Source organism: Fusarium redolens (assembly GCF_020744475.1).
Source record: "Fusarium redolens strain MPI-CAGE-AT-0023 chromosome Unknown BKA55scaffold_10, whole genome shotgun sequence".
Lineage (NCBI taxonomy): Eukaryota > Fungi > Ascomycota > Sordariomycetes > Hypocreales > Nectriaceae > Fusarium > Fusarium redolens.
Window position 1 is genome coordinate 355,663 of NW_025763673.1, and position 25,583 is coordinate 381,245.

Here is a 25,583-nt window from a genome sequence, read left to right on the forward strand (position 1 = left end):
ATAGTTTTAGGGAGGCTCTAGTGCTATCTTTGAGATGATGAGCTGCTTTTATTCTTCTGCACTGGGTGCGAAACAGTTTGTATCACTAGCAAACGGTCGATAGACAAGTGTTGAGGCATATATATCATTTGGCTCGCCAGTATTCCTTGGTGTCAGATCCAACCCAACCTTTTCCATATGAACGATGTTCCGCCCCCAAGAGCTGTGATGCCAGTAAAGACAACGATAGCCCCATAACCACCCAAGCCCCAGATATTTGAATTCTGTGTTGGAACGGCTTTGTAAAGGGCCTCACTGAGTGGCCCTGAGACAATATTGCCGACTCCGCGTCCAGCAATTAGGAAACCAGTTATCATGACTGGGTCGAAAGAGAGGTCTTCAGATGACCCGCCGTGCAGAGTGCCAGAGGCCACCTGCCGAGAAACTCCTGGCCACGTCCCGCTGAATGCTCCTGCAAACAAGCCATAGAAAACGCAAAAGATGTACAGAATAGCCAAGTTTCCAGCGAAGCCCCACAGAAGAAACGTCGTCAATACAGCGCCGATCGTGGACAAGAGAATGCACGTGGTGATATGCCACCTATCCGCTATCAAACCCATGATAAAAATGCCGAGAGAGCTGAAACCATTGACGATCATAACAGTGACTGCCGCGAGAAATGGACTCGCATGTAGAACTGATCGCGCATAGGTGGGCAGATAAATAGCAGGCAGGAAAAAACCAAGAGACTGGACAATGTTGGCAACTTGGTAAATAATGAAAGTTCTGTCGTAGATGAACCCGATCTTGATATTTAGTCTCGTGGCACCGATTGAGCTGGCGGGAATCCTGGGCTTAACGAAGAAAAAGGCCGGTAAGGACAGTACCAACAGACTGACAGCCCAGATTCTCAGTGCTGTTCTGAAGCCAAATCTCTGCAAAAGACTTTCTAATAGCAAGGGGATCACAACACCACCAGTACTTGAACCCGACCACATGATGCCAAAGGCTAGACTTCTGCGCTGCACGAACCATTCCTCAAGCCAGGCCATGCAAGGACAATATGCCAAGGAGCCTGCGAAGGCGTACAAGACTCCCTGTGTCAAGATAAGATGCCCTACGTTTTGTGAGAAAGTAGAGACTACCAGGATAACACTCAGGGCCAGACAACCAAAGACTGGAGCCCAACGAGCAATATGAGGGTACAGCCGCTGTAGTGCGATAGCAATTGGGAAAGCAAAATACATGATGCCCTTGATAGACGTTAGCTGAACAGTCTGAACAAGCAATGGAAAACCCTACCATTGCGCACGTGCCAATTGTTGCTATTCCAGACGATCCGGCGAATGGCTCATGACTGTAGTAGTAGGCTTGAAAGATGCCGAAAGAGAAGGGAAAGCCTAAAGAGAGTTAGTATTCCTGTCGTATACTTGAAGCGGTGTGGTGACTTGCCCCAGACAAGGGCTTCTAGAAGGAAAGCAGCAAAGAGAAATAGCCAGGCATCCTTGCCGCGATCCACTGGGGGCAACGAGAATTGGGTGTGTCCTTCGAATGATTGCTCCTCGGTGATATCGGGGTTCGAAGGTGTGACAGGGCCAGCTTCGCCATTCCACGAAGCGGTTGGGCGTCGAAGCTCTATGGATGTAGACGGCATTTTTCAACACGTTGCAAAGCAATTGCGCTGCTGTCTAGTGCAGAAGACTGAACTCTGCGGGGGATCTAATGAGCACTTGTGAAGACCTTGGAGCTTTCCCAGCAGGACGTAGGCACTATATGGATGCCGTTTCTCTACTATCTCGGAGAAAGGAGTCCGGTGTGTTGCATTCCACATTCAACCGCGATAAGGTCATTTAGTCGCCTTTAGCGCATTTTTGTATTTGTAATTATCCACATGCAAGACTTGTTCATTTATCTCTCTATTAGGCAAGGACTAGGCTCTTAGTGAAGTTCCTGCTTGTCACGTGGTAGGCTTGCGCACTCCCCAGACCATGGAGGATACAAGTTCTTATCATTATGACACTACGTTCTGCTCTGAACCGCCCACCTTGAGGGCTGGCTCTGTGACATGAATTTATTCCGCATATCGTATGAAGTCATGAGATTCATGAAGCCCTGTGGATACCTCTATACCGATTTCTCAAGTAATGATAGGTAAATAAAGATCTGAAATAGAGCTAAAATAAGCCACTGGTCAAATGATGAGGCTCGTTGAGACCATGCCCGGCCTGCGACACAATTCACCAGGAACCCACTCCGGATCTCCGTCTTAGCGCGGCGCAGCTGGGTTTGCGACAACCAATGGGAGCATCTCCTCTTACTTGTCGATCGCTCAGCCAATGGGAGTAGCCCCAGAAGGAAGAGTTCCACATCTCGCAGCTGAACGTCAACCAATGGGAATCACTCATTCTTCTCGTTGTTGTGAAACCAATCAGGGCAACTCCTCGATGTAAGCACGGGATTCACATCATTCCGCCAGTTAAAAATGCATACGAGAAATATAGAAGTAGCAGTAGATTCAAGATTATAAGAAGAGGAAATAATCCACCAACAATGAGAACATTATTCAACCCATCACTCTCAAGCAACACAAACACTTCCCAGTCAACCAACCTACAATCACATCCAACACATTCACCTTTATTCATCAACCATTCTACTTACTTCACAAACAACCAACATGTCTCCTCCTCGCCGAGCCCTCATCAGCATCACCTCCGCCAGTGCTACCCTCTTTGACGGCAAAGAGACCACTGGCCTCTTCATCAGCGAAGCCCTGCACCCCTACAAGGTCCTCAGGGCTGCTGGCTTCGAGGTCGATCTAGCCTCAGAGACTGCCACTTACACTCCCGACTGGCTCTCTCAGCAGCCTGACTTTCTCAATGGCGACGACCTGGCCACTTGGAACGACACAGACAGCGAGTTCCGCAAGAAGCTCGACAACATGCCCAAGGCTTCTGAGTTGGACGGTTCTAAGTATGGCCTCTTCTATGCTTCCGCTGGCCACGCTGCACTAATCGACTACCCAACTGCGACTTCACTTCAGAAGATCGCTGAGCAAGTCTGGGCTAGCGGTGGAGTCGTCTCATCTGTGTGTCACGGTCCTGCTATCTTTGCCAATCTCCTCGACACTACCACCGGTGAGCCTTTGATCAAGGGCAAGAAGATCACTGGCTTCACTACCGAGGCTGAGAACACCATGAAGATCATGGGCGAGCTCCGAAGCTGGAACTCCGAGATGGTTGAAGAAGTTGCTGCTCGTCTTGGTGCCACCTGTAAGTATCCCCTGCTACCAAAAACGCCCAAGTATTGTCACTAATATCTCTATCTGTAGATAAGCGTGCTCCTGGCATCTGGGACGACTTCCACATTGTTGATGGCCGCTTGGTTACAGGCCAGAATCCCGCTAGTGCCGAGTCTACCGCTAAAGCAGCGGTGGCCGTCTTCGAGACTCTGTAAAGTCTAAATCTTCCAGGGAAGGAAAAAATGGATATGGGAAACATATCAAACGGTCTTATAGGATGATGGTCTTGTGAATTTATAGATAGGTCATAACTCAGTAGTATTATATGCGAGGATAATTTTATGTCATTGATCCCATAAGCAACCATGTTGCCATCTGTCCCAAAGCGAATCGTCCAGCAAAAGCTTGCATATATATAGCAAGCTAACTACTCCATTATATATCCAGCGGTAAGTTTCCCAAACAAAAAAAAGGCCCCAGATTGAGGAGTAATTACACGTATCATCGTGCAGCCGCCTCAGCTGGTTTTCCAGAAGCAGCGCTGCCCTCAAATCAAACAAATCAAATCCGGGGTCATATTTGAGATATTTGGTAACCCTCAACACTGGATTTGTCGTTTGAAAGATTTATTCAAACATTTAAATAGGGAATTGATAGAGCGGCATGACGGTTTTGATACAGACATGACTTTCACGGGCTTTAATTCGCTAAACTTTTAATTGTTAGTAGATCATGGGTTCTGCCCCCTACACTAAAAGTACTACAGCTTTAGCTCTCCACACTTTTTCGACCTTAGCTCCGAACCAGCCGTAATAACTCTAGGAGCGTAGACGCGTTCCAAGGTCTTGATCTAATATCTTTTATCGCTTCCATAATGTCTTCCCCTGCAGTTGAACGACGTATAGGCCTTCATAGGCCGCGAAGCTTAAGCCTTAGCAATCAAATACACCGTGAAAAACGACAGCGAACAAGCCGACAAGCCAGTTTTAGCCCTCCTTTATGTTGAGACAGTGCGGCGAAGGTGGATACTATGTAGGGAGCTGTGCTCCTCTCGGACACATGTAACTTAGAACTAACAACAACACAATCAACCTCTTTTTACTTCAACAGCTTGGTACAAGGTGCAGCCTCGTGGCAGTATTAAAACTAACCAGCAGTATCGGAGGGCGCTAGGTCTACCTCTGCGGTACGACAAATCCAGCTATCAATGGTGTCTCGATTGGAAGCAGATGGGTAAGCGCTGCGAGACTCCAAACGGCTCCAGAGATTGGACTAAAAAGGAGATGATGGCCAATTTAGATTGGAGCAAAGCAGAAGATGACCGTGTCAAGGCTCAGGTAGCTGTGGAGATGGAACGCAGCCCTTTTTCCAGCAGAAGAGGTATGCATGATATTTGGGAGGCGGCAGCGGCAGATAGTGAGGCCCAGCAGGCCATTCATTCCGGTAGATAACCAAGAATTCATAACCATTTGAAATCATAGTATTCTCAAAAGTAAAAACTGCATCACAGCGCAATTTCGACAGGCCAAATTGAGGGCTGACATAATCCGCACGCCTACGCGGGGAGCCCATAGGTTCACGGGTACCCGTGATTTTATTAGTCTTACGGGACCCGTGGAAGCGAGATCAAGTACATGAGCACTAACACCATCCAGAATGTTCTTGTCTCGCCTGCGAAGGATTTCGAAGAACGAAAATCAGATAATTACCAATGATATGTCATTTGTTAGCATTGCGGAAGCTATCGATGTCTTTTTTTTCCTTCCATTTTTTTTCATTTTTTTTCCATTGATTTCCTTTGTGCAGATGTGAAGGATCCAAACGTTCTTCCCAGTACATGCCTACAGCTTTCATGTCGGTCTGGGGTATTGGTGCCGGAATTATGATATCAGTAGCATCCAGGCCTCCGAAACATATCTCAAAAACTCTCCTAGGATACTTCTTTACCTTGAGAATACTTTTTGTCGCGATTTAATGACTTGTACTGTTATAGCTACGGCGAGCAACTTTGCTGATAGTGCAATTGTACTTGTGAGCTATCCTCGTGATTGGCTGAAATTTGGCCCGCTCTTTTGCAAATCACAGCCAATTATAATGTAGACTCATGCTTTGCCATGGGTCCCGTAAGACTAATAAAATCACGGGTACCCGTGAACCTATGGGCTCCCGCCTACGCGTTCAGGTGTGGAGGCGCGCCTAGGCGTGTCCCTATGGGGCCCCTTGAAGCCCTCATCCCAGAAGCAACCAGTTATAAAAGCTGATCTCTTCTACAACATTACAATAGAAAAACAAAGCCTTACAAAACCTCATTTATATGCTCAATTCGGTGATCATGGCTGATCGTCACAGGTGTTTATCCAGACTCCACATAGTCCGTGGTGCGTGCGACGCGGGGTGACTCCGAAAACCGGCCTCGGAGCTTCTTGGGTTTCCCACCGTCAGGGGAAGAAGAACCGAGCCACTAGGATCGTATCCCTTTTTGGTTTTTAACAATCTTAATGTATCTATGGTAATGGTAATTACTAATACATATGTCGGTCCGATTCAGCTTTCTATCAGGCTTCCCACTCAATTGACTCATCGGGTTGAAACTAGGTGAACATCGTTAAGGGAGGATTTAATTGTCCGGCGAGACATTTTTGGTCGATTAATTCATGGGATTTGACATGAGCGTTTCTTGCTCATCCAATCGTGCGGGTGGGTACAGTTAGCGAACCCTGGCGAAAGTAAGCGCTACGGGCCGGGCCTTGGTGAAAAACTAGATAGAGGCCGAGGACCAGAAGTGGCCTTCCAGTCGACTTGACAATATATGTTATTTTTAGCAGGCTTTGGCCTGCGATGCGTCTGCTCAAATTGCGGACGGAGTTATCGGGAATAGGCATCAATGGAAACAGATTACCGTATCCTCTCAATACAATGGAACGGGACTATGGAGCTGTTTCCTGGACTTCTATCCACCCAGAACTGTTGACTCTTTTGATCTAACTGCCAATGGATACGTAAGCGAGCTATTCGTGCCGGCTTTTCCGTGCTTTCCGAGCCTGATTTAGGTTGATTGGCCCGGTTGTGCCAGCAGGGGATGCTGTCGGTTACAATGTTAAGAAATATAACTCTTTCAATTGGCTTGTTTATTGTGTTGAGATATATGACTCAATTGCCACTAGTGTAGTACCCCTTTTTAGTTTTTATCATATTGTGTAGTCGGCAGCCTGAGCGCTTACAAATTACACAGGCTTACATCTCAACTGTCACATCTTTGTACCCTTGCTTGTCAACACGGCAGGGTTCTAAGATATAGAGGGGCTGGGCAGCTGATTGTATAATAAGATCTAGCTCTCTCTGGCCACTTGAGTAGCATCTGACTTTTAATTTCTCACCAACGTTTTCGATTAGCTACAATGGCCGTCTATAGAGGGAAGCAAGGCTATCTAGGCTATCTTCTCACAGCTGCAATCATTCTTTGTTACTGCATCACACCCACAGTCGCAACAGCGCGCTCTTACACTCAGTATGAGCATTTCTTCCCGGCCTGGGAGCACCTCATCCAGGATCAGCTTAGGAATAACTGCACCAAGCAGCTGAATAACTACAGGAACCGTTCCAACACAGATCAAGGATCAGGCTATAACGTCATAGGCTGCGTCCTAGAAACCATGCCCGAGTATCGCAAGGCTGAACTTGCCTCAGCTGCTGTCATCCTCGGTCTCGCGCCTACAGTTCTTCAATTAATGAGTGCCTCGTATCTCGACACTGCGGTGCTGGCGTATCGTCGTCCTGGGCTTGCCTTTCTGCTTTCAATGTCCAGTTCCGGAGTGCGTCCTCTTACAGCAACAGAGTACGACGACTTCATCGCCACAATGGGTGCCGATCCCTTTCATACCAATTTTGGCAAATCACAATCAGTCTGGGCACCCACTATTGTCTCCATACTAGAGTATACTATTGCTAGTGGAGTCGTTGCCAATAATGCCTACCTCGCATATCAGCTTAGCGTATGGGCAGTCTGTACATTTTCCCCCCAACAGGACTTTCTTCCTGCTATGTGGACCGTTGCAGCTCTGGTCATACATCTAGTTGGATACTTGGCTGCCAGATTAAGAATCTCTGTGGAAGGAAGAGGAGGAAGCGGAGAAGATAACAATCGAGGTACACGGTGGCATAGACTCTGGGCTGAGCTCACACCTACTCCCTGGCAGACTAGGCTCGAGGTCAAGAAAAACGACAGGCACAATGGCTGGTTTCTGGTGCTGGTATCTGCTCTTTATATTGGGGATGCGCTGCAGGCATTCTTCGGGACTCTCATTCTTTCAAGTTTAGTCTTTATAAGTGTGAGGGATTCGGCTATTATAGTGATTCGGTTGATGGCGAGTGCTCTTTTTGCCAGAGGGATCCTGATTTATGAGTTAGCTGGGTTTAGGACAGAGAAGGAGGGACGTGGTCTATCTGAAAAGCCCCACTACTCGGCCGTAGAAACATAATAAGTTATTCGGATAGCGAGATCGCTTTAGCAGAATGGGCATCAACACTTGTAGCCAAACCAATGACTGTGTTCATTGTTGGATGGAGGCGGATAATGATAATCCACGATAAAGGAATAGAATAGAAAGCAATGCATCTTTGAGAAAGGAGCAAATTCCTCAACCTCCTTTTGTTGGTCCTCGACGGCAAGATATCTCCGGGCTTTGGCCTGCATGTTTCGTGTTGGTGGGTACGTACGGCAGGAGGGTACTGCATGGTATCACCTTGACAGCTTCATCACCAAAAATATTCTGTATCGGCTTGGCCTCTGACTTCTTGGAAGACGGCCTCTTCCTCTTTCGATTGACTCGCTCATCGCTGGTGAACACAGTGGTCAGGAATAACACAAGGCGGTTATCTTTCCAGGCTATTTGGTTGACCTAGAAGTATAGCACATTGACAAATTAGTAGGGATTTTATATATAAAAGTGTCTGAAGCTAATACCTGATTGTCAGGGGTCAGGATCACCTTGACTTGGTTAAACTCATAGCTGGCTTTGGCCCCCCGTCAGCCTTCGTATCCTGTTGTAATTCCTTATCGATGCCGCAGTTAGGTCGGGCCGTGCCTGTGGCCCCGTGGCCATGCTTGCGGAGGCACCGGAAGAGGTTATCTACAAAAACATGATATGTCGCTTTTGGCAGCATATTTGCAACGGCAACAATGACGCTCTGGGTCGAGTTCAAGGCGATAGGCTTGTCTTCTATAGCAGGCATCTTCCTTGCGGCCGTGGCCCGGCCTCGTGCGGATGACGTCGGTGGGGGAAGTTCAACGCCAACGGCGCCGTATTTTGCATCCTTGATATGCCACAGCCACCGGATAAAGAAGCCCTGTTGCGCGATAACCCAGATCTTGAACCCTAGGGGGTCCGGCTTGCCCTTGACAAGTGTTATCTCATTTGACCGGCCGGTATAGCGAATTATGCACTCATCTACAGCCAAATGAGAGCCCAGAAGGAAGATCTGTGCAGACACAGCTTGTGTGTGCTCAGACCACTCGTCAGCAGCTCGGAACACCTTCAGGAGAGGTGCAGTTTCATCGATCTTAGTGTGGTGGTGGACCGAAGAATGCGCCGGCGCCGCAGCTGCATTTCGTGCAATCAGAAGACTCTACCCTCTTGGCTTCAACAAGGAAGTCCAAATCGCCAAACGAGACTTCCATCGCGTAGTCCGCCGAGCCAAAAGGCTCTACTGGCGGAATCTCATCGACACCTTCTCCGAAAGTAGCTCTGTTTTCAAAGCCGTTCGGTGGTTGAAGTCCCCAGGGCCCTTCCAGCCGCCACCACTGCAGGTTGACGACGTCGTCTACGATCTCAGATAGACAAGGCTAACGCGCTCCGACGAGCCACGCTGGAACGACGAACTGCAGACGACGACATCCAAGACCCTTGGATGTTAGTCTCTCCTCCTAGACTGATCCCGTTTCCACTCGAAATCTCCCTAGACGAGGCACAGTATGCAACCCTCCATACAGGCCATACATCTCCTGGATCAGACAATATCACCGTTAACCTTCTTAAAGCCGGATGGCATACCATCGGCACGCACGTCCGCCGCTTATTCGAGAGATGCCTCTCTGCAGGCCACCACCCGAAACCATTTAGGGAGGCGGAAGTGGTCATGATCGCCAAACCCGGACGCCGAGATCTCACGTCGCCACGGGCTTGGCGACCTATCTCTCTGCTCTCCTGCCTCGGCAAGGGCTTAGAACGGCTGATCGCACGCCGTCTAGCATGGGCAGCTATTCACTACAGCGTCCTTCACCCACAACAAGCTGGGGCTCTCCCCAAAAGGTCGGCAACAGACCTAGTAACCGCCCTGATCCATGATATCGAAGAGGCGTTTGCACGCAAGAAGGTAGCCACTCTGGTCACGATGGATATCCAAGGTGCATTAGACACCGTCATGCGAAACAGGCTGGTTCTGCGTCTACGCGAACAAGGATGGCCCGATCATCTGGCTAGATGGGCAGGGTCCTTTATGAGTGGCCGATCGGCCCGTGTCAGATATCAAGACACCCTCACATCCTCCTCTCCTCTCGAGTGCGGCCTCCCTCAGGGGTCGCCTGTATTGCCGATTCTTTTCCTGCTCTATACAGAGCCCATCTACCGATTGGGCAACCCCCAAGGCCGCTTTGGCTATGCCGACGATACAGCCATCCTGTTCGTAGGCGATACAGTAGATGAAACTGCCGCTATGGCATCCAGTTCCATCGACGAGATGGTGCGCTGGGGCGCGACAAACGGCGTCTCCTTCGACTCGAAGAAGACCGAAGTCATGCACTTCTCTCGCAACAAACTCAGGACCGCTCCAGCGGTACGTCACGGAGATATCGAGAAACATCCCGAGCCAGCCCTATGCTGGCTGGGCATCTGGCTTGACAGCAGGCTATCGTTCCGAATCCATGTAGAGAAGTGGGCAGCGCAAGCCGTGGCCTACCATCTGCGAGGACTCACCAACACGAAACACGGCCCGCTGCCGGCTGCCGTACGAAGTGCCGTCAGGGCATGTGTTGAGCCCGTGCTACTCTACGGCGCCGAGGCCTGGTACCCGGGCACAACCAGACCGCGATGGAATCAACCCACCAAAGACCTATCGTCAAGCAACCAGCATCTCATACAGAGAATGACCAAGGCCATGAACCAGTCTATGAGACCTATACTTCCCGTCTGGAAGACAACACCTATTGCTGCTCTCCACCGAGAAAGTGGGATACCGCCAGTCGCGCAACTCCTCGAAGCACGGCGACTCCGATTCTCTGCGCGGCTCAAATCGCTAGATGAGGCTCACCCTTTGGCGAGTCGAACGCGCCCGCCCAGCCAACCTGCTTACCACGACCTCATCAAACGAAGATATCAAGCACAGACGGAAAGCAGCTTCCGAACACGTCTTCGACGTACAGATGAGCTCCTTGCGCCGTGCGCGCGACCGAAACTCATCCAGCGACGCTTCCATCAAGAGCTTTTGCCTCCGCTTCAGATGGCGTCAAAAGACAAATCGGCCGACGCCTTTTCCCATTGGGTCGAGTCACTCGACCCCCTCACCTTGGTTGTATACTCGGATGGCTCTCTGTCCTCGGAAGGGGCTGCCAGCTATGGCTTCACCATTCATCAGGACAAAGTCCCAATCTTTGACGGATCGGGCCGCCTTGGACCCGCTGAGGTTTTCGATGCTGAAGCTACCGGGGCGTTAGAGGGCCTGAAGGCTGCCCTAAACCTGCGAGAATTAGCAGCACAGAACATTTACATATGCCTAGACAACCTGGCAGCTGCCATGTGCTTACGAGGCACACCCTCTGACTCCTCTCAAGACGTCTTTCTCGAGTTCCAGGCTCTGGCGACATCGCATGGCGCCATCCAGGTTCGTTGGGTACCAGGACACTCCGACATCCCTGGCAACGAACAGGCCGACAAGCTGGCAAAAGCAGCATCATCACTCCCGGAGCCTGAAGGGGCTCGACCAACGCTGGCCTACCTACGAAAGATCGCGCGACAAAAACCGAAAGAAGCATTCGAAGCATGGTGGTCAGCCTCCGCTCCTGAGCAGTACAAGAGACTCAATCTCATGGCGACCACAGGCTGCCCGCCAGAGCTGTCGCTCCCACGTGCAGCCTTGCACCATCTGCTGGCAGCGAGATCCCTCCACGGGGACTTCGCCGCATACCACGAAAAATTCGACCATATCAACGCACGCTTGGTCTGCTCATGTAGCCGACGCAAAGCACCAGATCATATCTTCTATTGCAGAAAAATACCGCCGCGTTATCAAGTGAGGCTCACACCCTCACCGAATACAGCAGTCAATCTAGCAATAGGAAAAGACTTCACCAAATTCATCGACCTGTCCAAGGACAGCGCGTTCTTTAGAAAGATATGCCCTCGCCATTAGGCGACAACGACCAGAGAAGCACTCACATCTCTCTTTCTCTCTTTATCTTCTACTCATCTCCTTTGTTCAATCTCTCTCTTTCTCTTTTACCTGTTCTTGGCCAGACGAAGGGCGTACCAGCGCCCTTCATCTGGCCATGACCACTACTGAGGCAGTCTTAAGCTGCCACACGCACAGGCTGATCTCAGCTCTCCTGACATCAGGCTTCATCAGCGGCTGCGATATGCCAGCCGCGCCTTGTCATCCGGCTGACGGGTAACAGGCTCGATAGGATGCGCCATTTGTGCCGATGATATGCTGGATAGAGTGCGTCCTATTGACGTGTTTACAGAAACTGGATGCCGAGGTGAAGACTAATTTCGCGTTGCGAATGACCAATCCTTTGTAGCCAATCGCATTTCTGTAAATAGTGTGTAGATAGATTCCGACTTCTCTAGCTCAGCACGTCCTGTGCCCCAGTAGGGGACTTTCGGGGCCGATGGCCCCCCGGACGAAAAATATACATACATACATAAATACATTTCAACCGATGGTCAACGTTGAATACTCTAGGATACGGACTGGCAGTTGAACCAAATGCAATCAAAGCATCCTCGGGGCATCTAAGGGATATCAGATATATTAGATATTCAGAAACTCAAATCTGATTTGTTTGGTCTGACTAGGTTCCATATCTGAATTGAATTGATTGATCTGATTGATATATCTGATTGTTAATCTGATCTGACGGCAGCGCTGATGCACGCCTCTTGCTAACCTTTCTGTCATGGTCAACGCCTATATGGTCTTACCCATCTATACGCGGAGGAGACCCTGGAGAGATGGTCCCTTTCCGAGTTATAGGACCCGTCATCGGATTTTGGGAAAGGCTGGCGCGACTCTTGGCATACGCAAGTAAACTCCAGCGGAGGTTTCCGAGATATATAACCTCATAGAGCATTGAGACCTCACTCAATACTATCCAAAAGATCCTGTAGCTCTCGAAGAAGAGCATAATTGTATATAGAATATCTGGAACCATGTAAGGGTTCTGCTCAAAAGCTAGACATCAGGACTGCTGCAATCAATCTTGAGTGTCATAGCCGGACTTAAGCCTCAGGCCATTTCCAAAACATGTCAGCACCCTCAATATCCGCCAAGGGGTTACCCTCACCCTGTCTGGCGCTTCCGTACTGCTCGTCAAACCCGCATTTCTTATAGAACTCCTCTGTGCCAAAGGCACTAACAACCGAAGCGCAAATACCTTCAGCCTTGGCCTGCTCGAGACCCCATTGCACAAGCTTCCGGCCCACGTTTCTCCTCTGAAAATCTGGACGCACTGCTAATCCTTCGAGATACCAGGACTCGGCGCGCTTTCCGCTCCATATGTCTTCGAAATGAGGATATGCCCGCTCTATGATGTCCTCCTCCTTGGGGTCGCTCGCGCGATTAGGCCAGGCCCAAGCATGGATGTTCATGGCAATAGAAGATAAAGGCTTGAGAAGGTTTCCTGGGTCGATGGGTTAGCTTTGCCTGTATAAATAGGCTTGAGGCTAATTAGATGAGACACTCACGAGGATCCAAATACCAGCACTCAAGCTTTTGGCCCCCATCCCCCAGTCTTGCCCACTGAGCAATGCCGACAATAACTTCCTGACCACTCTCGTCTGTGGCCACAGCAACGAGCCATCTCGAGCGATTGTCCCAAAAGTTGACCCGTGCCCGTCGCAGCCAGTACAGGTGTACATCATCGGGATACTCGTTGCGATGGGGGTGTATGAGCTCGCCAAATAGGTTATCCTTCCAGAATGCCTCTGACATGATGTGGGCAATCTCTGGAAGTTCGGAGTAACACGCATCGCGCAATACAATCTCAGACATGATTTGCATCCGAGCCAGGTGACAAAGATAAACGTGATGTGATGTGGAGTGCAAGATCTAGGACCCTTATATCTTCCGTGACAATGACTTTAGATGGTCTAGACCAGGTAGTGTTTCAGCACGCGTGATTTAATGTGATCCGATTGGCCCGCTTCGATCCTTGCTTGCAGATCCTACACGGGCAGAAATGAGATTATTGGTTGTTAAGGTTGTCAACGACTAGGAAGTGTTTCGCGCGAACCTGACGTGGCATCTCTCCCATGGCCTTACAGGTATGGCTCCACCCCAATGAAACTTAGCTACTGTACATTTGTCTAAATCGCTACAGACTCTAAAAGCTAACAATCTATGAGCCCATGTTTTTCAAATCCCAAAGAAACCGTTCTATCCAGTTTATTGCCAGCACTCAGCGTCTAATATATTGGTTGTCCTCATACGTGACCTTCCACGTCACCGCCTTATTAATGATCACTTCTTGACTGCCAGCCCTAGAGTTCCGCCCTTCCTCCGATATATCATCCCGACTATTGCTGCCAGAGTCGCGTGCTGCCGTTGTTTGACTTGAGACCTGGTCCGGCCTCCAACTGTGCGGTTGGCTACGGGCAGCGCTATCAGATGTCGAATTTACTGCAGTTGCCACAGCCGCGGATGATGTAACTCCAGCGCGATTATTTCTAAGTGACTGAAGTGCGTAGACGTTGCTTGATCCAGACATACTGAGGTCAAAGGAAACTGGAAACCCCATCCCTATAGAGAATGACTTTAAAAAGTTCTTCAGGTTTGGCACAGTGGCAGAAATGAGCGACCAAGCAATCATGATCTGTTGACAGAGTAGGGACTTTGTGACGGCGAATTGAGGCTCAGTAGAGGCTGGATTTGTTGCAGAATACGCCAGATGAACGGCTGAGAGGGCGATGAGCGGTATACGGAATGAGAAAGCCATAACAACCTGACACTTGCGGATGTATGAAATGTTGACGGACCAGGATAGTTGCAGTACGAGGAGCCAGGTAAGGATCTCGGTCAAGATGTCCATCGCTGTTATGACGGCCCAACGTGTATTCTAATATGAATTCTTTGGTTAGGCATCTGATGATGAGTCCTCGGGAGGATCAAAGTGTTTTCATACCTGGTGCGGGCATTGCTTGACGTTATCCAAAGCCAACAAAGAATCCGCGTGGCAGTTCACAAGCCATGCCAAACAGGAGCCGGCACCCCATACTACAGTGATTACCATGAGCCCGATGCAGACCGGTTCACTCTTCCCAGGCTTCGAGCCAACGATGCGTCGGATGAGGGCGAGGACAGAGCATTTGGCGAGGCTAAGAGTTAAAAGGCAGAGGATACCGGCCGCGAGAGTTGACTGGCAGTGGCCGTGTTAGCTAGTGATAGTAGTAGTAGTAGTAGCGCACAAGGCTGACTTTTGAAGCTGTTGCCCATTGTTCTGGTGTCGTGATAGAGTTGAACTTGCCGAGGCCGTTACTCAAACCAATAAAGACAGTAATTGACTGAGCTAAATGAAAGACCTGGGTGGTTAGTCTATATGTAGAGTGTCATGCAGATCTGATAGGCATCCTCACCATTGCCAAAGCAAAAAGAATATCATCGAAACCGAACTTGCCATACTTGATGTATATCCGTGCCAGAGCCACAAGCGTGCTGTAGATCAGCGACAAAATTGTCACGATCCACAACTGACCGGCGTGGTCGTTGAACGTGACAGGGGAGAATCGATATGAACCGTCGTTATCTGATGTCTCTGGATCCATGGCTAGAGACCAATGAGTCGGACTCGAGAAAAGGTTACGAGGGAGATGCATTGCACTGTTCAAGAGGCAACGGATGACTATTAATCTCTATTTTCACCCTTGCGGCATGAGTACCTAGGCACAAGCCACCTCAGTTCGAGTGTTGACAGACGTCAATGTTCAGGGCTCGGACTCTACAGCCACCAACGCCACCGGAATATATCTCCTAATTTCCGACCAGCCAACATCTTATTCTCGCAAAGGCCTGCAAACTTTAACTTTCAGTTGCGCAAGAGATTCCTGCTAACGATGCACCTAAATCCAGGGGATAGGGCATGGGTGCACCAACAGAATAGTCAGAAGTAAAGTGCTTGCTATTGCGTACCAGAAGAGGCCGAATGTAATGTTGAAGCCAAATGCCTCCCCAGTACCGTACCCACATCTGTGGGCTGCTGACGCTTTGACTGATGGTTCTGTGGCTGCATGGATGGATCCATACGAGGACCCTGGACGAAATGAGGAGATATGAGCCCACCATGATGGTTGTCAGCTGAAGCATGATGCAGATTAATATGTGAAAATTGTGAGAAGCAGCTTGTATGAAGGTATCATTTGTGATACCCCGTTACGTAGAAAATAGCGTATTTCTTTTCATATATGTTAGCTTGATCTACGAGGAGAGATATTCGAACAGGTTATCAGACCATCATAAAAGCCCGCACTACTAGACTGCCGAAGTCCGGGACGGCACAGGAGGTTCCCGTCTGGTCTAGGCCCGAGCGGACTGAACCCCTGTAGCATTGAAGGGTGCTGTACGTAACAATTGGACCAGGATGGATATGTTGGCAAGCAAACAAGCAGCTGTTGGATCGGATGTAAATTTTGAATCGCGTTCATGCCGCACTCCTGCATTCCTCTTACCGAGCCTTATTTTTCTTCCTCCCTACTTTTTTTCTTGTCCTTTACTTTCTTCTATCTGGCTATGCCGTCATAGAAGTCAAGAAATACCGCCAAAATGTCAATTGACGACGACAAGAGATCCCTCGACGTCCACGATACTCCCATCGGCATCAATGACAATGTCGACGAGAAGAAAGGAACTGCGGCCGATCGCGCCGACATGTATCGTATGGGCAAAACCCAAGAAATGACGGCTCGTACCAATGCTTGTACCCTTTTGTCCTGGGCTAACGCGACATCACACAGAGAAATTTTCGCTTCTTGTCCATCTTCGGCTTCTCCATGATTCTAATGGCATCTTGGGAATTCTCTTTGAGGTAAAGAATGCAGATAAAAGTAGTCTGGTCGCCGGTTAGCTAACGAAGCCTGTCAATCGAAGTGTCTCGACTATCGGACTCATCAACGGCGGTACTGCTGGTACGATCTGGATGTTCTTTGTGTGCTGGATGGGATTTTTATTCGTCAACACTTCCATGGCTGAGATGGCTTCAATGTGAGTATCCTCCCCATACACAACATGTGGCCAGATTGTTGACGCGAACCTTGTGCAGGGCACCCACGACGGGAGGACAATACCATTGGGTTTCCGAATTCGCGCCACCACAGTACCAGAAGCTCATCAGCTATCTTATGGGATGGATGTGCGTACTCGGCTGGCAAACATCGTGTGCATCCTCTGCCTTCATCACTGGCACCCAGATTCAGGGCCTCATCGTTCTGAATAACCCAGATTACGTCCCCAAGCCATGGCACGGCACGCTACTCACCATATCTATAGCTGCGTTCTCGGTACTCTTTAACATCCTCCTAGCCAGGAAATTGCCATTGATCGAAGCTATTGTCCTGGTCATTCACGTCTTCGCCTTTTTTGGCATCTTTGTTACTCTCTGGGTTCTTTCGCCAAGGGCTGATGCCAAAGCTGTCTTTACCCAGTTTAGCGATGGGGGAGGTTGGAATAGCATAGGAGGTTCGACGCTCGTGGGAATTCTTGCAGGCGTTTTGCCACTGCTAGGTGCGGATGCTGCTGTCCATATGTCCGAGGAACTGCACGATGCAAGTCGTACTTTGCCGCGTTCGATGATCATGACGACTCTCTTCAATGGTGCTTTCGGATGGATCATGGTTATCACATACTGCTTCTGCATAGGTAACCTTGAAGAGGTCATCACGTCTCCAACAGGCCAGCCATTCATGCAGGTTTTCTATAACACGACGCAGTCAGTGAGCAGTGCTACTGCCATGGCATCCATCCTTGTTGTTATGATTGCCTTCTCCAATGTCACCATGGTGTCCACATCGTCGCGTCAGCTCTTCGCATTCGCGCGAGATCATGCCGTTCCATTCAGTCCTTGGTTCTCCGAGGTCCCAGCGGGATGGGATGTCCCCATTAATGCAATTCTGACGACCTTCCTAATCTCAAGTCTTCTTTCCCTTATCAACATCGGCTCTGCTGTCGCATTGAACTCAATCACTTCTTTGGCAACAACAGGGCTTCTCTCCAGCTACATGGTCTCTATTGGCTGTATGATATGGCGACGATGTACAAAGAGCCCGCTTCTGCCATCCAAGTTCAGTCTTGGTCGATGGGGTCTCGCGATAAACATCGTCTCCGAGGCTTTCCTTGTCGTCACTTTCGTCCTGGCATTCATGCCTGGTAACCCCAACCCGACGGCATTACAGATGAATTGGAGTATTCTAATCTACGGCGCCGTAGCGTTGTCCTCTTTGGTATACTACGTCTTCCATGGTACTCACCGTTACGAAGGCCCAGTCGCCTACGTCCGGAGGCTTGAGCAGTAAGGGGTAACATAGCGAGCCTAGGTATTATTCACAGGCGGTTTGGGCCAAATCGTTCACCAAAATGGGGTTACGGGGTCAACATATTTAGCTCTTACCGGTATAGCTTTAGTCGAAGCCGAGTCGCTGATTGGTGCTTAGGGTTAGCTAGCGCCGACTTGGGGTAAGGGTTACGCAGCATGGAGTAGCTTGTGGATAGACATAAACAGACTCAAAGCAAACATCTACATCAAGCCAGAAATAATGGAGGATTGCATCCACTTGAACGAGGAATATCAGATGCTGTTTTGTCGGCTCTGTAAATCAGCCATTCGACCCGGCGCTAACATCGAGTTGCAGTTTCGACAAGTGCATCAGCTAAAAGGCAAAGTGCTAAAGGATATTAAAGACTGCGATGGTGTGATGGAGCTGGCTGACCCGAAACCCTCTGCATTACCGGCCGGTTTGGACAATTTCTGAAGCTCTTGGGGGAAAGAGAAAACAACCTCGGTCCATTGCCGTTTTCGGCTTTGATGCAAACCCTGTCGAAGGCTTAAAAATGGCTTAGTTGACTAGCTGCAGCCACAATAGCCCTTTTGATAGGGTAAGCAAGGCAGACTTCGACACATGCTACTCCGCACAGAGGGGCTTAATAGCGGGCAGCTGACTACGTAGCGGATGCACAGGGCCATCGGCCGTGCAGTGACATTTGTGACAAACTAACAATGCAGGCCAGCAATTCGAAACGATGGGAATGGGCAATCATTGGCTGTCGTATTTTCCTCAGTTGTGTGACACGCCTACCCAGCACACCATGTCAGCATCAAGTCGTCGTTGGGCAGACCGGCCCGCTCCGCCGAGATCGATGAGTCCTGACCAGATGATCTGTATTACCGATTCGCCCTCAAAGAAGAAAACCTCCTGCTGTATTACAGGTGTTAGCTATAACCGAGCTTAGTCTCTCGCCTTACACGATATATGCCGATAAGTTGCTTCGTGTACGGCGGCAGATAAGGTGGATAAAACGGCAAGATAAGGCATTTTCTCAACTCATATTGCCCAAATGTCATTAAACCATTGCTGCCTGAAACGCAAACCTGCGACAACGCCAAAGCAGTTATGCACTTTGCCAGCCGTATTGGACAGTGCGTTTGTGGAGCTGAGGTGGCTAACTACAAGTTTGCAGGGGCAGCTCATCAACTACCGTCAGTTCGAAGGAGGCCCGAGCGTTGATCATTGACCAATTGACCCTCTGTGACGTACGAGTCCGGCAGGGGACGTCATTCCGTCGTTGCAGCCTGATGGTTCTTGGCATTGCGGATGGCTATGGTGGACAATTCTCGCAAGTAGGGCTCTGATCGCAGCAGCGCATCCGCGATATGCTAGTCCTCTATTCGAAAGCTCCGTCCATAACTACGATACCAACCTCAATAAGCCCTTGGAATTCTATCAACCCTATGATCGACTCTACCTATTGGTGGAATGGTCTTGATCTTACCACGGAGTACGCGAGTCCATTATCAATCCCTAAGCATATAGTTACAAAGGAATTGTCTCCTCCCCAAGTTCATTCGTACCTTCCCCTAGCGGCAAAGGATCCGAACCCGCAGCAGAATCATAATCCTGAGGGTTTTTCGATTCGTAAATCGGCTAGATGAAGCTATTTAATGCATGAAAACCCTAATCTAAGGCCGAATAACAAAAGACAGTCTACTACTTGTCGCACAAAGAGTACCAGTAGCAGCGGCAGTCATTCAACCCAACAGAGCAACGATCGCGTTAAAAAAAAAAGTCGAAGAACGAAATCGCATTACGGCGCCTAAGTTCCGTATCAAGCAGAGGGAAGAGGTATCGAGACTCACGTCTCGCACGCAGGAACTAGCACGTGTCCACCGCGAGCTTTCCACTTGCGTAGCCGACTTATCCCTCGAGGTATATGAGCTTAAGATACAAATCTTACAGCAGTTGGGGTGTAACTGCCCTCTCATGCAGAACTACCTCGCCCATAAGTCCCAACGGTATGTGAAAGCGTTGATAGTGGAGTCGTGATCAGGGGTCTCGTTACACACGCAGGGTCATCGCGGAGATAACCTCCGGTTGTTCGATGCACATTGAGGCGAGAAATGTCAAACCAACAGCCTCCAGCAGGTATGAGCGCTGCAGTTTTTGTGATTTTCCTTTTTTTTCTTTAGTGTCCTTTTTTCCTTTCCTATCTACCGGCCGCTAGGTCAGTATCGCTGGGTGAGGAACCAGGTCGTTGTGAAGGTGGCTGATCGAGCTAAACGCTTGGGAGGATAGCCTGTATGATATATCAGCATATGGTAGCCACCAAAGATTGGGTCACACAAAGATGTCTGAGGTCACTCCTCCGCATCTCCGCGGCATGTATGAGAAGGACTTTTAAAGTAGAGGCCAGAGGCAGCGGCGAGGACGTTCTCGATATGTATATCAACTGGGAGAATAGCGTCTGATGAATGGACGAAATGATAGGATTAATCTTATAATAAAGATGACTTCTCTTTATCTGTACCTTTCTTATTCTCAAATGCGGAGCCTGGATGTGACCCAAACCATGGTCTCGGGTGGGGGAGGCCATACCTGCAAGTTTAATCACTACGTTGGCATGTGACATCGCTTTTCGGGGAGATACTTCCGCGCATTGACCCTTGATCTAGCGAACTGATGCGGAGCTTAGGGAAGATCCATCCTGCCATGACCCCTGCAGCGGCCTTGTTGCCACCATCTGCTTGGCCTCTCAATGCAACGTGCTGCTTTTGGACATGCAAGCCAACACCTGTCATATCTGGTCCTTCCAAAATCCTGCAAGGTCCCGCACTTTATTTTATTTTGTACTACGTAGCATAGAAGATCCAACGTGGGCAATCCAATTCAAGCCACAACATCTGTTCACCCGCGGCCATAGCTGTGGAAGTGAGGGGGGCCCTTAGTCAGGGCGAAGCTGCAGAACTCTGCAGGTCTTTTCCCATCAACGTATTTAGCTAGATCGACAAGGTGGAGTCATCAAGGCCCGCCCTGGTCAACATTGCCCAAAGTAGCGGAACGCATAGTTATGGTGGGCCGGTGTCAAGACTGGGTTTAGTGTTGGAGGCGTAATGGGCCCGTGCCCTAAGCCCCAACTGAAAACAGGATCCCGTCCTACTAGTACTGGGGAAGAGACCGATTTGGGGAAAACAACCATCATCAACCAACGTGCTCTGTAGGGAAACTTGGCAATCGTCTGACCCCGAGCGACTCCATGCGACTAAGAGCTTACACAAAACATAAATATAATATATAGTTCTTTATATTTATAGGTTAACGTGTTTGATAAGCGAGTTGACCAAACAAGCGAGTTGATCACTGCACTGTATAACTATAAACACCCTACCCTATAGCATTCTTAGGCTATAAATAAAATAGCTAAAAGTCTGAAAAAAATATTTTTACTAATAGTATAGTTCAACTTATTAAATAGTAATTTTTAAAGATTTTTAGCTATTTTACTTTATATAGAAAAGCTTAATTATACAGTATAAAATACAGTATAAATAGGTTTTAAGGTCTATAGCTACATATAGTTTTTTAAAAGATCTCAGAAAATTAATATAGCTTATTTTAAGACTTATATAGAAGCTATAAAAATTATAGCTATTTTAAGCTTAACTTGGATTTTTAAAGATTATTTTAAAAACCGGATTTAAGGTGGAAATAAGAGTGATCAACTCACTTGTCTGGTCAACTCGCTTATCAAACACGTTATACATCTTTGATTAACTTATTTCAATCTCAGCTGTTACTAGCTTGAAGTATTACTCGAATTTCCAAAATTCATTTCGGAATTTAGACTTGAGTTATATAAATGGAGATATTTGTATCATAATCTGGGTCAGTCGCCTATTATATATGTCAGTGCTATCAGAAACGCCCTTGGGGTTAGCTCTACCAGGCACGCGGTAATGGCATGGAAGCACGCAGTATGCACATCTTTTAAGAGATCACGGGACGATATACAGCCAGATATATGTTATGGCTTATAGCTAAAACCATCCTTTGATTGAGAAACAAGGGCCAGGCCGCTCCATCTAGATTGTCCCAAAGCTTTGCTGAGGACCTACCACTAGGCATCGGCCGGTCGTTATATCATTTAGTTCCCCCATATTAAATGTTTCGTGGGCCCAATGTAATTGTTAATCACTCGTAGAACTGGTTTGCCTGACTTTTGCTCATCAGTGAAGCCGGGTTGTTTGTGCGCCTAACACACTTTGGGACGAGAATCAATCCATAAACAGAAGCCGCACAACTTCAGGAAGACCATCTGAGTCAATTTTACCTATCTGCTCGCAGCATCACATCGTCTGGCGTCATGGTTAGTCAAGACTGATAAGTCATTCACTGTAAGAGTTAGTGCAAGCCCTTCCGCCTCTAGACAGGGCAATATCACGGGTGAGACAGGAGCTAGCGATAAGACCTCGTCCAAGCGTCCGGCCCAAACTCCTGAGACTAGTGTGTGTCAAACAAGGGGGCTAGATCACTCCGGTAAAGCCATAATTCGAAAAGAGTCGAGACCATTATCACAATGTCATCGAAGGAGGCTAGTGCGATGACATTTCAGAAAATGTTGCTCTTATCAATGTACCTGAACTCGGCATTAGTTGAGCTTGCAGCCTTGTGGCGAACGAAGCGTGTCCTCTGATCATCTTTTATTCCAATATGTCTTTGTTCGAACTGTGAAACTTGTATATGCCACACTCACAAGTTTGATCCATTCAGTACGCTTGATGGAACTACTCAACGATGTCCTTACCGGGTGGTTGTTGTTGACCTTGACCAGGCCCCAATGGCGTTTCGTGACCTGTGATGCTCATATTTAAGAGTCGATAAACTTTCGCCTGTCTCAGATTTACTTCTTTATCTTTCGGTAGTTGGAGAGGGCGGTTGAGAGGAAGCGGCCCTAGCGGGGGACGGCCCTAGTGGATGGGCTATGATTTCCAGCCATCTCTCCTGCCGACAGAGCCTCAGTACCGACAGTGACAATAAATTGTGCCGCGTCACATAAGTGAGGAGTAACTGACGACCGATGCGCTGCCTTCAAAAGAGCGTATGGTATGTTGAGGACATGAAGTGAGGGCCCAACGAGGCCAATAACATCGCCCGGCCCTCTTCCTGCGCGGTTTTCAAGATGTCACTCCGATCCCTTTCACGTCAATGCTTCCTAACCTCGGATTTTAATATCCTTGGTTTTCTTCATCACCTTTCTCAACTGCAATAATCCTCTCTATTTGTTTGTCCTCAATACTTATACTCTTTCAATACTTTCGCTTGACTGTTCTGTTTCTCCATCATCGTACCTGTATGGCAATTGCTTTGCCCAATATGCATCCTACGCAAAAGGTCATCACCGACACCAACAAGTCTCCCTTAATACAGGTCTTGGCATTGATGTTTCTTGTCATCTTCCTCTTGTCATGCTCTGTCCGCATAGGAACCAAGATCCGTATGATCAAAACCCTGAGGGTCGATGATATTCTTACCATCGCCGCAACTGTGTGTAGAGACCTAATAGCGCGGTCCATGAAGCGAGATCTCTAACCATCCTGCGCTTATGCGCGAAGCTGTAGGTCTTTGCAATTGGGCAGTCAATCGCTACGTTCATAGCGTGTGATAATGGACTGGGGAAGCCAGCTAGTAGTCTGGACTCCAGCGAAATCGTCATATTCTTCAAGGTAGATATCTCAGCTGCAACCCGCAGAGCCATGGATAAAATATCTGACCGAGTCTATGAATATAGAGCCAATATGCGGCCAACACCATGTTCATCACCTCCGTCTTCTGTTGCAAGCTATCATGCACAGTTGGTCTCCGGATGATGAGCCGAGAAAGCCAGAGATGGATTGTTCTTGGCTTTGAGGCCGTCGTTGGCGGGTGGGGAGCTTCTGCGCTTATCATCAATCTTTTCCAGTGTGAACTACCTACGCCATGGATATACACCAACGATAAAAGATGTATCGACCGAACCGCTTTCTGGACTTATTATTCCATCACGAATATCACCACGGATATTGGTATCATTATTGTTTTTTGCGAAAACGTTCTGAAAATCCAAATACCATGGTCTAAGAAGATTTTAGTCATGAGCGTTTTTGGCAGTCGAATCCTGTATGTTTTACTCCCACACTAGTAATGGATCTGTCTAGCTTGTGTGCAGCAGAAGGCACTAACAACGACGGAAAAGTATAACACCTGCAATTGCGGTTCAAATCTACCATTCCAACAAGGCATTCGCTTCCACCGATTTCACCTTCGCGAACTGGGAAGCTGCTATCGCTTTACAACTGGTCCAGTGCCTCTCCATTGTCACTGTTTGCATTCCCAGCTTTAGGCCCCTTTTCAACAGCCTGGAATCCGGCCAGATCCGTATTGACGACCTTCGACGACAGGGCAAGTCTGGCAATAGCATCTACCCGAGCAAGGGGTCGCGATATAGTGGATATAGGTCAGGTCAAATCAACCCTTCAGGCATCATATCACGGACAATGAGGTCAGCCGAGGAAGCAACTGTGACTGAATCGCAACTTAGCACAGTGCACGAATTGACTGACTTATCCAAGTCAATCGCCCGAGGAGCTATAAAACTGACGATGGAGCAGAAGGGGGATACTTGGGACGAGCCATGCCGCACCAGCCACTCAAGTGAATTAATACTCATGCAGCAAATATGTTAAGTTAAGGTGCGACGAATGCATGAAGGTGCTTTTGAGCAATGCTGGAGAGAATCTCTCTTTTTCCGCTGAAGGAATGCGGGATTCTGGCTCTCACACAGGGAAATATCATAGGCTAGCGTCATAAGAGGAAGCTGTTTAGGCGACCGAGAAGGTTGGATCCCATTTCTTGCCAACAGCGAGATCGATTGAAAGGCTAAAGCGGGAAGAGAGATTAATTCAATGTGACGCTATGCAGGGGGCCACAATCAGCAATTTATCATGTAGATGAACCATTGCAGGGGTGCATGTCATAGAGACAGGGTTTGTACCCCATTTGGCCCTTCCAAGTCACAGCCAGGCAGCCTTTCACTGCTTGTAGACGTAGTAGCACGGACATGGCACGGAGGGTGAAGAGGGGCCAGGTGCCATGTTGGCCGAATTGGTTAGAGAGAAGCAGATCTTTGAGAAGGCTGGCCATGGGAACGCTTTGATCTTGAATAAACATGACTAGGTTGGCTTGCCTGTGTCGCCTTTTTCGGGGCTTTTGGGGGTACTGTAGCCGCTTGGTTGCTTGACAGCCAAGGGCGCGAGAATCCTCCGAGACTAGTTGTACCCGGTCAAGGTCGATGGCGCAAATAGAACTGCGGTGCTGGATTTATCCGGCAAGGTGCTGCCAGGTGCGGCGAAGGCACTAGGAAAGGAGAATGACTTGACAATTGCCAAGATGTACCATGCAGTACCCACCTACCGGCAAGCAAAAAAAAAGTTTCCCCATACAAACTGCTATTTTTCAACCCCCTCACAAAGAGTCACCAAAAATAGGAATAACAAGCTGATTGCTGTTTTCCAGTTCGAAATTGAATGTATTTTAATATTCTTTTGGTCTCTTAACTGCTCGCCCTGCGCGCGTGCGTG

The 25,583-nt window shown here is 48.6% G+C and overlaps 8 protein-coding genes across 8 annotated transcripts; 6 read left to right on the top strand and 2 right to left on the bottom strand.

Annotated features, from left to right (window-relative positions):
• Window positions 1–41: 41 nt before the first annotated feature.
• BKA55DRAFT_739364 (major facilitator superfamily domain-containing protein) lies at window positions 42–1,785 on the bottom strand. Its single transcript, XM_046201413.1, has 3 exons — window positions 1,432–1,785; window positions 1,282–1,379; window positions 42–1,232 (listed from the first exon to the last, which is right to left on the bottom strand). The coding sequence occupies exons 1-3, from the start codon at window positions 1,631–1,633 to the stop codon at window positions 153–155; spliced, it is 1,380 nt and encodes a 459-aa protein (XP_046047909.1). The 5' UTR covers window positions 1,634–1,785; the 3' UTR covers window positions 42–152.
• A 710-nt stretch (window positions 1,786–2,495) lies between these two features.
• Window positions 2,496–3,555, top strand: BKA55DRAFT_739365 (class I glutamine amidotransferase-like protein). The gene is made up of 2 exons (XM_046201414.1): window positions 2,496–3,251; window positions 3,311–3,555. Exons 1-2 carry the CDS (start codon window positions 2,657–2,659, stop codon window positions 3,433–3,435), a joined length of 720 nt encoding a protein of 239 aa, XP_046047910.1. The 5' UTR covers window positions 2,496–2,656; the 3' UTR covers window positions 3,436–3,555.
• Window positions 3,556–6,492: 2,937 nt separating this feature from the next.
• On the top strand, window positions 6,493–7,849 carry BKA55DRAFT_571453 (uncharacterized protein). Its single transcript, XM_046193071.1, has one exon. It carries the CDS (start codon window positions 6,619–6,621, stop codon window positions 7,696–7,698), a length of 1,080 nt encoding a protein of 359 aa, XP_046047911.1. The 5' UTR covers window positions 6,493–6,618; the 3' UTR covers window positions 7,699–7,849.
• A 4,862-nt stretch (window positions 7,850–12,711) lies between these two features.
• BKA55DRAFT_595022 (uncharacterized protein) lies at window positions 12,712–15,252 on the bottom strand (the record flags this gene model as incomplete). Its single annotated transcript, XM_046195741.1, has 6 exons — window positions 12,712–13,112; window positions 13,177–13,474; window positions 13,548–13,570; window positions 13,964–14,546; window positions 14,613–14,805; window positions 15,110–15,252. 6 exons carry the CDS (start codon window positions 15,250–15,252, stop codon window positions 12,712–12,714), a joined length of 1,641 nt encoding a protein of 546 aa, XP_046047912.1.
• Window positions 15,253–16,136: 884 nt separating this feature from the next.
• On the top strand, window positions 16,137–18,275 carry BKA55DRAFT_571464 (amino acid/polyamine transporter I). The gene is made up of 4 exons (XM_046193072.1): window positions 16,137–16,384; window positions 16,438–16,508; window positions 16,571–16,684; window positions 16,743–18,275. Exons 1-4 carry the CDS (start codon window positions 16,247–16,249, stop codon window positions 17,989–17,991), a joined length of 1,572 nt encoding a protein of 523 aa, XP_046047913.1. The 5' UTR covers window positions 16,137–16,246; the 3' UTR covers window positions 17,992–18,275.
• Window positions 18,276–19,135: 860 nt separating this feature from the next.
• On the top strand, window positions 19,136–20,010 carry BKA55DRAFT_701992 (uncharacterized protein). The gene has a single exon (XM_046200611.1). The coding sequence runs from the start codon at window positions 19,347–19,349 to the stop codon at window positions 19,623–19,625; it is 279 nt and encodes a 92-aa protein (XP_046047914.1). The 5' UTR covers window positions 19,136–19,346; the 3' UTR covers window positions 19,626–20,010.
• On the top strand, window positions 19,756–20,001 carry BKA55DRAFT_494607 (uncharacterized protein; the record flags this gene model as incomplete). Its single annotated transcript, XM_046186275.1, has 1 exon — window positions 19,756–20,001. A coding segment is annotated over one exon (246 nt), but the record flags the coding sequence as incomplete, so codon positions are not given.
• A 2,986-nt stretch (window positions 20,011–22,996) lies between the features above and the next one.
• BKA55DRAFT_646090 (uncharacterized protein) lies at window positions 22,997–25,084 on the top strand. Its single transcript, XM_046197206.1, has 4 exons — window positions 22,997–23,511; window positions 23,586–23,690; window positions 23,756–24,123; window positions 24,200–25,084. Exons 1-4 carry the CDS (start codon window positions 23,320–23,322, stop codon window positions 24,687–24,689), a joined length of 1,155 nt encoding a protein of 384 aa, XP_046047916.1. The 5' UTR covers window positions 22,997–23,319; the 3' UTR covers window positions 24,690–25,084.
• Window positions 25,085–25,583: the final 499 nt, after the last annotated feature.